This window comes from Homarus americanus, unplaced genomic scaffold (genome assembly GCF_018991925.1).
Source record: "Homarus americanus isolate GMGI-L3 unplaced genomic scaffold, GMGI_Hamer_2.0 scaffold39020, whole genome shotgun sequence".
Lineage (NCBI taxonomy): Eukaryota > Metazoa > Arthropoda > Malacostraca > Decapoda > Nephropidae > Homarus > Homarus americanus.
Window position 1 is genome coordinate 3,293 of NW_024753783.1, and position 11,202 is coordinate 14,494.

General features: G+C 42.3%; 1 protein-coding gene across 1 annotated transcript; it reads right to left on the reverse strand.

Moving 5' to 3' along the window:
• Positions 1-865: 865 nt before the first annotated feature.
• Positions 866-10,866, reverse strand: LOC121855444 (fat-like cadherin-related tumor suppressor homolog). The gene is made up of 6 exons (XM_042350380.1): positions 10,857-10,866; positions 6,372-6,516; positions 5,889-6,050; positions 3,819-4,078; positions 1,258-1,392; positions 866-1,162 (listed from the first exon to the last, which is right to left on the reverse strand). Exons 2-6 carry the CDS (start codon positions 6,463-6,465, stop codon positions 866-868), a joined length of 948 nt encoding a protein of 315 aa, XP_042206314.1. The 5' UTR covers positions 6,466-6,516; positions 10,857-10,866.
• Positions 10,867-11,202: the final 336 nt, after the last annotated feature.

Consider the following 11,202-nt stretch of genomic DNA (forward strand, 5'->3'; position numbering starts at 1 on the left):
GTACGTGTGTGTGTGTGTGTGTGTTCATGTGTGTGTGTGTGTGTGTGTGTGTGCGTGTGTGTGTGTGTGTGTGTGTGTGTGTGTGTGTACTTGTGTGTGTGTGTGTGTGTGTGTGTGTGTGTTGTGTTGTGTGTGTGTGTGTGTGTGTGTGTGTGTGTGTGTGTGTGTGTGTGTGTATGTGTGTGTGTGTGTGTGTGTGTGTGTGTGTGTGTGTGTGTGTGTGTGTGTGTGTGTGTGTGTGTGTGTGTGTGTGTGTGTGTGTGTGTGTGTGTGTGTGTGTGTGTGTGTGTGTGTGTGTGTGTGTGTGTGTGTGTGTGTATGTGTGTGTGTGTGTGTGTGTGTGTGTGTGTGTGTGTGTGTGTGTGTGTGTGTGTGTGTGTGTGTGTGTGTGTGTGTGTGTGTGTGTGTGTGTGTGTGTGTGTGTGTGTGTGTGTGTGTGTGTGTGTGTGTGTGTGTGTGTGTGTGTGTGTGTGTGTGTGTGTGTGTGTGTGTGTGTGTGTGTGTGTGTGTGTGTGTGTGTGTGTGTGTGTGTGTGTGTGTGTGTGTGTGTGTGTGTGTGTGTGTGTGTGTGTGTGTGTGTGTGTGTGTGTGTGTGTGTGTGTGTGTGTGTGTGTGTGTGTGTGTGTGTGTGTGTGTGTGTGTGTGTGTGTGTGTGTGTGTGTGTGTGTGTGTGTGTGTGTGTGTGTGTGTGTGTGTGTGTGTGTGTGTGTGTGTGTGTGTGTGTGTGTGTGTGTGTGTGTGTGTGTGTGTGTGTGTGTGTGTGTGTGTGTGTGTGTGTGTGTGTGTGTGTGTGTGTGTGTGTGTGTGTGTGTGTGTGTGTGTGTGTGCGTACTACCCTTTTCATACAATAAATACACCATGCTAATCACAACACAGTACGTAAGGAATAAGGAGGTTTGCTCCGGGTCAACACACCGGCAGTGACGTAGGTATCTCTGGTGAACACTGGCGGGTTGTCGTTGTAGTCCTTGACTAACACGGTGACCCTTGCCGAGGTGGAGAGTGGCTTGGGGCCCCCGTCGGTAGCCACTACGGTGAAGGAGTACCTAGCCATGGACTCCCTGTCTAGTGGAGCCGCTAGGGTCACTGCCCCCGAGTGTGGGTCAATACGGAATGTTGACCTCACAGTGACATCTTCACCGGAACTGAGACTGTACTGGACCTGTTCAGTGAAGACGGTTATTAGTCTTAATACCTGCATCACTACATTAAATATTCTTTTCGAAATATGTGTGATGAAGTTACTGTAGTTCTCACCTGACCATTGTTGCCATCATCGTCATCGGTAGCCATAAGGATGGTGATGACGGCGCCCACCTCGCTGTTCTCTGCAGCTATTGCCTCGTAGGTCGTCGACGAGAACCTTGGCGAGCAGTCGTTCACGTCCATCACCTGCACCACACCATACAAGCGGTCACCTTCCTCATACTGATTCTGACCCTTTACGAAATTGTCCCACCTACGTCACCATCATAATGAGTCACATGTTCCAGAAGTGTGTGTGATTATCAACCGTGTCATAATAATATGACTTGGTTGTCACACCATGTGACACCGCATCCAGCTTTCTTATGGTGAATTAACGTGCAATTCTTGGAAATAATTATGATATGCTGTCGTTAAAGAGCAACATTTGGGAAGGTGTCAGTAACTATTACGAATACAAACTAATGGTTACCTCAAAAAATATTAATTAAGATACGATGATATTAATTATATGTCTTGTAGATCCACAGTGATGACCTGAAGAAGATAAATCTTGCTAAAAACTTACAGGAAAAAGAAAACACTGCAGCACCAGTGTGTCTGTGTGTGTATACTGAATATGTTACAGGGAACTTGTGTAACCAGTGCGTTCATGAAATCCAATTTTTTTTAGTAAGTTATATGCAATTACTGTTAGGTTAAGTAATTAAATACAGTATAACTTATTAAAAGTTTCAGGGATTTCATAAAATCAGTAGTTACACAAGTTTCCAATATATATATATATATATATATATATATATATATATATATATATATATATATATATATATATATATATATATATATATATATATATATATATATAAAAGAACATAAGAAAATAAGGAGTCTACAATAGGCCTGTGCATGGCAGCTCCTGTCGAGAGTTACTACCACTCTCTCTCATCCATGAATCTATCCAGCCTCCATTTGAAACTTTCCAGCGTTCCAGCACTTACTACAAAGTTGCTAAGCTTGTTCCACTCGTCCACCACCCTATTTGTGAACCAGTTCCTTTCTGTCTCCCCCTAAACCTAAACTTATCCAACTTAAATCCGTTGCTCTGAGTCCTCTCCTGCTCGGATATTATAAGAACTTTATCTATAACCCCTATATATATATATATATATATATATATATATATATATATATATATATATATATATATATATATATATATATATATATATATATATATATATATATATATATATATATATATATATATATATATATATATATATATATATATATATATGCTGATAACCACAAGGAAAGAAAGAAAACACGAAGTTCCTTCCTTGTGGTTATCAGCATATACCTGATGAAAAACTACAGTGATTTACTTGCATATATATATATATATATATATATATATATATATATATATATATATATATATATATATATATATATATATATATATATATATAGCTGTATATATAACATCTTGACTAAGATGGGTTTCTTTAATCCGTTTCGGAAAAATCATTTTCCATCATCAGAGCCTAGAAAACAAAAAGTTTTGAAAAAGTTTTAAAAATACAGGTGATATAAAATAAAAACATAACATTAGACGAAAATTTACCTACCATAAAATTTAAAGAAAGAAAAGATTTAGGAGTAATGATAAGTAGGAATCTTAAGCCAAGCAAACAATGTGTATTTGTTCGAAACAAGGCTAATAAGGTACTCGGGTTCATACAATGGAGTGTTAGTTACAAGACTAGAGAGGTTATCCTAAAGCTATATCTTGCGCTTGTGAGACCTCACTTGGATTATATAGTTCAATTCTGGTCACCGTATTACAGAATGGATATAGAATCCCTAGAAAGAATTCAAAGGCGAATAACAAGACTAATCCCGGGCATTAGGAACCTTGAGTACAGAGACAGGTTAAAGTATCTTAATTTGCACTCCCTAGAGAGACGTAGAGTGAGGGGCGACCTGATAGAGGTGTATAAATGGAAGTCAGGGCTAAACAAAGGCGTTATAACAAAGGTACTCAAACTATCCAACCAGGAGCGAACTCGTAACAATGGCTTTAAATTAGACAAATTTAGATTTAGGCGCGAGATAAGTACACATTTGTTTGGAAATATAGTAGTGGATGAATGGAACAAGTTACCAAACACCATCATTTAACTCGAATACGCTGGATAGCTTCAAACGTAGATTGGATGGATATATGAGTGGTAGGGGTTGGGTGTAAATGGGACTGCCCAGTATGGGCCACTAGGCCCGCTGCAGTTTCCTCCATCCTTGTGTTCATATGTTCTTATGTCATGTTTTTGACCAGACCTCATGCTTTTTAAGGTCACCCTGGGAACATAAGCCACTCTCAATCCTTGTAATTAATTTGCCTCTAAAGATGTCTTGAATAAAGACTAAAACTAAGGTGCTCCATTGTATCCCTTTTTCCTGTGTGATTTTATCAATATATATATATATATATATATATATATATATATATATATATATATATATATATATATATATATATATATATATATATATATATATATATATATATATATATATATATAGTGTGTGTGTGTGTGAGGACTAACCACAACAGAGATGGTCATATAGTCAAGAGCTGGGGGTGTGGAGAGCGTGTGGTTGGTGACCGTGATGCGGTGGATGCGTCGCCGCTCATGGTCCAGGGCGCGTCGCACCACAACCAGCCCAGTCGGTGTCACAGCAAAAGCTCCAGAAATCTGGTGGGAGCCCCCCGTGACCTCCACCTGTCTCTCTGTTGCTTCGTCTGCCAGGATGGAGTACTGCACCGTCTGCGGCCCCTCCATCCACAATGACGTTATTACAGTACCTGTAACACACACAGTTATTATCACATTGTGAACTATGAATTGCGCATCGCTTGTACTTTTCTATAAACTCCTACTAATAAATAAACCTTGCTTACGTGATTAAGGACCTTAATTGATGAAGCAAAGAAAAAGTTATAACACTAACTATATACCAAGCCACTGATAATGAGCACTTCCTCATCCTTCACAGAGTCGTATCTATATACAGCACAGTCGACTATTTTATGAGCTGAGAAAAATTACAAATTCTTCACGAAAGACTGAGGCCCGAATTCAGAACAGTGATTTCAAACCGCATATAGGTTTAAACCAAGGATCGAGCCAAGATTGAAGATTGTTGGTATTCAGAACACTGGCTTGAGCTAACACAAAGATTCAAACCGGGTTTGAGATCGGAATTGTCGATCCTCACGTTAATCTAACCTGGAAGCAAGTTTGGAGGTCTATCCTTCAAGCAAGTCAACATTAATTTTGACAGAGAGCGCGGTTTTCGGTGATATCATCAAATTGGAAATTTTGTAGAGAGAAGACTGATAGTAGATAGTCAGAATCCTACAATTTTTTATGATGACACGTAATTTAAACAATGATATAGGTTCAACAAGGGAGATTTCCTTGATATGCCATGTTATGGAGCATCTACTTGGCAGACCTGTTGGCTATGGTTCACCTTTACCTCCCATTCATCAGCTGATGATTGGGAGATTCTTCACAACGAATATTTTCCAGGTAAGAAATATTCTGGTTACTGAATGAGTTATAGTAATGTGTTACAACACTTTCGTGTTCAGGATCCATGAAGATCCAGCAGGTAAATGTAAAGAACGCTGACGCTTCTTTATTATGAGTGTTTGTCTTTAGGAAAACTATTTTGATGTATTTTCAATATAATTGAATCAATGCTGAGTTGCATTTTGATTTTAATGTATTGATAAAAGAAAGTATTCTCTTAACATTATTAATCAGGGGAAATGTGGAGTTTAAAGAACAGAAAGAAACCAAAGAACCTGGCCAGGTCACTACGCCCTGCATTGATTCATCTTGCTTTGGTTATGAATATTGACACCTGTCCCGGATTATATCTACAATTTGTATGTAATTGTTCTTCGCCTATGAATTTCTTTGTTATCACATAACAACACAGCCACGTTGTAACACAGTACCATAAATCATTATAATTTAATCATAATTTGATTGTAATTATAATAATAAAAGTAACTTTTGACGTGCAAGGAGAGATTTCTCCTCCTCCGTAAAAACTCGTCGAGTGATAGTTGTCGCCATAATCTTATAAACATTACTCTCGATGGTGATTGGCTGTCGTAATGGTGCAGATGAAACGTGATTGGCTGGAATTTCAGTGTTCGAGTCCTTGCTCGTAACTGAAGAAAAATGCAACAGATTACCCGACCTGGGGCTCAAGCCGATGTTTTAAATATGGGTAATCCACTGCAGGAAATCTCGGATTGAGGAATCCCGATTCGCATGCCTGAGCCGAGCTCAAATCCCAGGCTCAAACTACCGTTCTGAATTCTGACCTGTGAGCTTACGTGTACTATTATGTGAACAATATCTCCTAAGAAATTAAAAGGTGTCTTCCGCACTCTGACACTTCAGTGATTTTGTTAAATATACACACGGATGTAAACAACGTGTCAGAGATACTGGCTTCTGCACACATGTTGAAGTGCAAGGCTGTTCAGTTTACACGTCTACACAAGCTTGCATGTCCTCTGTCATGAATCATATATAATTACCTGAAGTTTCCTGGATATAAATTCAAGATTATAGCAGCTATATTTTACTCACCAACTGGGGCGTCTTCAGTGAGAAAGAACTGGGCATACTGTCTGGCACAGTATGGAGATCGATCATTTGTGGACAGGAGGAAGATGGTGACGGGCACGTCACTGTGGTGGCGTGGAGACCCACGATCCTCACCGCGGATGAAGAACTGGTACACCTCGTTCTCTGCAACACCACCACAACACTACTGTATTCTAATCTTCACCAAGACTACGTGTATTATTTACAGCATAAATACAGACTTAAATAGAAGTATATATTAACAACGAAACATTTTAATAGTATATACTGTAGTTTTAGCGAGACCTCTAATGCAAAGAAAACAAAATGTTATTCTTCATCAACAGGTCATGCACACACACACACACACACACACAAGAAGCCTAACTGCGCTAAAATAATATCTTCTCTTTGTTATGCACAAATACTTGTTTCTACTTACAGAGATAAGAATATGAACCAACACGAACAGAAAGTGAAACTTACCTCGACCTTGGGCACTGAGGGCGAGGGTGACCTGACCAGAGGATGGGTCAACCTTGAAAAGTGTGAGGGCCTCGGAGCTGTTGGCCTCGTACATGTGGTACTGCACCTCGCTGTTCAAGCCCTCGTCTGCGTCGCTCGCCTCAACCTGGGACGAGAAGGAATGTGTGAAAAGTTATGTTGTTGTGACTGTGGTGGTGAAGTGTGGCTATGGTGTGGTAGTTGTTGTTGTGGTGGTGGTGAAGTGCGGTAGTTGTTGTTGTGGTGGTGGTGGTGAAGTATGGTAGTTGTTGTTGTGGTGGTGGTGAAGTGCGGTAGTTGTTGCTGTGGTTGTGGTGGTGGTGAAGTGTGGTAGTTGTTGTGGTGGTGGTGGTGGTGAAGTGTGGTAGTTGTTGTTGTGGTGGTGGTGAAGTGTGGTAGTTATTGTTGTGGGGTGTGGTGGTGAAGTGTGGTAGTTGTTGTTGTGGCGGTGGTGAAGTGTGGTAGTTGTTGTTGTGGTGGTGGTGAAGTGTGGTAGTTATTGTTGTGGTGGTGGTGTAGTGTGGTAGTTGTTGTTGTGGTGGTGGTGAAGTGTGGTAGTTGTTGTTGTGGTGGTGGTGAAGTGTGGTAGTTATTGTTGTGGAGGTGGTGAAGTGTGGTAGTTATTGTTGTGGTGGTGGTGTGGTGGTGAAGTGTGGTAGTTGTTATTGTGGTGGTGGTGAAGTGTGGTAGTTATTGTTGTGGTGGTGGTGAAGTGTGGTAGTTGTTGTTGTGGTGGTGGTGAAGTGTGGTAGTTATTGTTGTGGTGGTGGTGGTGAAGTGAGATAGTTGTTGTTGTGGTGGTGGTGAAGTGTGGTGGTAGTTATTGTTGTGGTGGTGGTGAAGTGTGGTGGTAGTTGCTGTTGTGGCAGTGTGGTGGTACACAAGTTGTTGTTGTTGGCAGTGAAGTGAGCAAAGAATGGTGAGTGGAAAGGTGTTATTTTGATAGTGTTGTGACTGACAAGAAAGTGTGATAACAGTGTGATGATAAAGTGTGATGAGTGATGAAGTGTTGTTGTGGTAATATGGTGAGTATCAAGGCACTGTTGTGGTGGTAGAGAGCGGTGCGTGATAAAATATTCTAAGGGTAGGGAGGGGCAATGTGGTCATTACAGAGTGTTGTATGGTGTAGTAATGAAGTGTTTTGGTTGGTAGTCTGTGGTGAAGAGAGTATGGTGATAAGAGAGTATGGCGATGATGAAGGTGTGATGGTGTGCTAGTAAGACAGTATGGTGGTGGTGGTGGTGGTGTGAGGTACAGTATGGTGGTGGTGGTGGTGGTGTGAGGTACAGTATGGTGGTGGTGGTGGTGGTGTGAGGTACAGTATCTTGGTGAGAGCGGTAATAAGAATTTCTGTAGGTGATAGTGTGTGGTGTTGAGCGTGTTGAAGATGTACAGTAGTGGTGATAGGGTGCAGTGACAGTGATAGTGATAGAGCGTAGTGATGATCAGGTGTCAGGGTTTTAGTGTGGTGAAAAGAGAATTATTCGTAACAGGTTGTGGTGGTGATAGTGTGATGTATGAAGGAGTGTGGTGGTGATTGTATGGGGTATGAGAGTGTGATGGTGATTGTATGGGGTATGAGGGTGTGATGGTGATTGTATGGGGTAATGAGGGAGTGTGATGGTGATTGTATGGGGTATGAGGGGAGTGTGGATGGGTGATGAGGAGGAAGAAGGGGGAGGGAGGGAGGAGGTGATTGTATGGGGTATGAGGAGAGTGATGGTGATTGTATGGGGTATGAGGGAGGATGGTGATTGAAGGGTAGAGGGAGGATGGTGATTGTGGGTGGTGAGGGGTGTGATGGTGATTGTATGGGGTATGAGGGAGTGTGATGGTGATTGTATGTATAGGAGGAGGGATTGTAGGTATGAGGGGTGATGGTGATTAGGGGTAAGAGGGAGTGGATGGTGATTGTATGGGGTATGAGGGAGGTGATGGTGATAGTATGATATATGAGGGAGTGTGATGGTGATTGTAAGGGTATGAGGGAGTGTGATGGTGATTGTAGGGGTAAGTGAGTGAGTGTGATGGTGATTGTATGGGTATGAGGGAGGTGATGGTGATTGTATGGGTAAGGAGGAGTGTGATGGATTGTAATGGGAGGTGTGATGGTGATTGTATGGGGTATGAGGGAGTGTGATGGTGATTGTATGGGTAGAGGGAGTGTGATGGTGATTGTATGGGTATGAGGAGGATGATTGTATGGGGTATGAGGAGTGTGATGGTGATTATGGGGGGAGGTGTGATGGTGATTGTATGGGGAAGGAGGGAGGTGATGGTGATTGTATGGGGTATAAGGGAGTGTGATGGTGATTGTATGGGGTAAGGAGGGATGGTGATTGTATGGGGGAGGGGAGGATGATGTGATTGTATGGGGTAATGAGGGGTGTGATGGTGATGATATGGAGGGAGGAGTGTGATGGTGATTAGATGAGGGAGGATGGTGATAGATGAGGGAGTGTGATGGTGATTGTGAGGGAGTGTGATGGTGATTGTATGGGGAAGGAGAGGTGATGGTGATTGTATGGGGTATGAGGAGGTGATGGTGATTGTATGGGGTATGAGGGAGATGGTGATTGTATGGGGTATGAGGAGTGATGGTGATTGTATTGGGTATGAGGGATTGTGATGGTGATTGTATGGGTAAAGAGGGAGTGTGATGGTGATTAAGGGGGTGAGGGAGTGTGATGGTGATTAAGGGGGTGTGAGGGAGTGTGATGGTGATTGTATGGGTATGAGGGAGGTGATAGGATTGATGGGGTATGAGGGAGTGTGATGGTGATTGTATGGGGTATGAGGAGGTGATGGTGATTGTATGGGGTATGAGGGGAGGTGATGGTGATTGTATGGAGGGAGGATGGTGATTGTAAGGGGTCTGAGGGAGTGGGATGGTGATTGTATGAGGGAGTGTGATGGTGATTGTATGGGGTATGAGGGAGTGTGATGGTGATTGTATGGGGTAAGAGGGAGTGTAATGGTGATTGTAAGAGGTATGAGGGAGTGTGATGATGATTGTATGGGGTATGAGGGAGTGTGGTGGTGATTATATGAGGCATGAGGGAGTGTGATGGTGATTGTATGAGGTATGAGGGAGTGTGATGGTGATAGTATGAGGTATGAGGGAGTGTGATGGTGATTGTATGGGGTATGAGGGAGTGTGATGGTGATTGTATGAGGTATGAGGGAGTGTGATGGTGATTGTATGATATATGAGGGAGTGTGATGAGTTAGTGCGCGAGTATGAGGGATTATGATGTTGGTGTATAGGTATGAGGTGTGATGGTGATGATATGAGGTATGAGGTGTGATGGTGATTGTAAAGAGTATGAGAGTGATGGTGATTGTATGGGGTATGAGGAGTGTGATGGTGATTGTATGAGGCATGAGGGGAGTGTGATGGTGATTATATGGTATGAGGTGTATGGTGATAGTATGGGGTATAGGGAGTGTGATGGTGATATTATGAGGTATGAAGGAGTGTGATGGTGATATTATGAGGTATGAGGGAGTGTGATGGTGATTATGGGGTATGAGGGAGTGTGATGGTGATTGTATGAGGTATGAGGGAGTGTGATGGTGATTGTATGGGGTATGAGGGAGTGTAATGGTGATAGTATGAGGTATGAGGGAGTGTGATGGTGATTGTAAGGGGTATGAGGGAGTGTGATGGTGATAGTATGATATATGAGGGAGTGTGATGGTGATTGTAAGGGGTATGAGGGAGTGTGATGGCGATTGTATGAGGTATGGGGGAGTGTGATGGTGATTGTATGAAGTTTGAGGGAGTGTGATGGTGATTGTAAGGGGTATGAGGGAGTGTGATGGTAATAGTATGATATATGAGGGAGTGTGATGGTGATTGTATGTTGTATTGAGAGCAGGTCATAATAATAGGGCATGTGAGGATGAAAGTGTGTGTCTGTGTGTGTGTGAGACTGTACTGTGAGCACTGTTGATACATCAGTCTGCATCAACATAGTAATTATGGTTTCCGTAAGACACAATACAACTGTTCTCTTTTTCTCAACACAAAATCTCAAAAAAAATTTTATTACGTTTACTAAGAATACATTAGACTGTTTATTTAATGTTTATTACTTTTTACTCTCTAAACATTTTAAAATTCACAATGAGTTTAAAATAATGTTGAGTGGTCTCTCTTCCAAGGGGTGAGTATGTAAAAGATATGTAATGGAACAACTTGACCTACCTCCAGTATGGTGATGGAACAACTTGGCCTACCTCCAGTATGGTGATGGAACAACTTGGCCTACCTCCAGTATGGTGATGGAACAACTTGGCCTACCTCCAGTATGGTGATGGGAACAACAGCCTACACTCCAGTATGGTGATGGAACAACTTGACACCACCTCCAGTATGGTGGTGGAACAACTTGGCCTACCTCCAGTATGGTGATGGAACAACTTGACCTACCTCCAGTATGGTGATGGAACAACTTGACCTACCTTCAGTATGGTGGTGGAACAACTTGGCCTGCCTCCAGTATGGTGGTGGAACAACTTGACCTACCTCCAGTATGGTGATGGAACAACTTGACCTACCTTCAGTATGGTGATGGAACAACTTGACCTACCTCCAGTATGGTGGTGGAACAACTTGGCCTGCCTCCAGTATGGTGATGGAACAACTTGACCTACTTCCAGTATGGTGGCAGAACAACTTGGCCTGCCTCCAGTATGGTGGTGGAACAACCTGACCTACCCCAGTATGGTGATGGAACAAATTGACCTACCTCCAGTATGGTGGCAGAACACTTGGCCTGCCTCCAATATGGTGGTAACAACTTGACCT

What these genes read in the sequence shown, in the direction of transcription:
- LOC121855444 (XM_042350380.1), bottom strand. Translation starts at nt 6,465, where the DNA reads ATGTACGAGGCCAACAGCTCCGAGGCCCTCACACTTTTCAAGGTTGAC. An exon ending in CCTCAGTGCCCAAGGTCGAG is followed by an intron (nt 6,051 to 6,371) that starts GTAAGTTTCACT and finishes GTGGTGTTGCAG; the next exon opens with AGAACGAGGTGTACCAGTTC. An exon ending in ATATGACCATCTCTGTTGTG is followed by an intron (nt 1,393 to 3,818) that starts GTTAGTCCTCAC and finishes GGTGTGGTGCAG; the next exon opens with GTGATGGACGTGAACGACTG.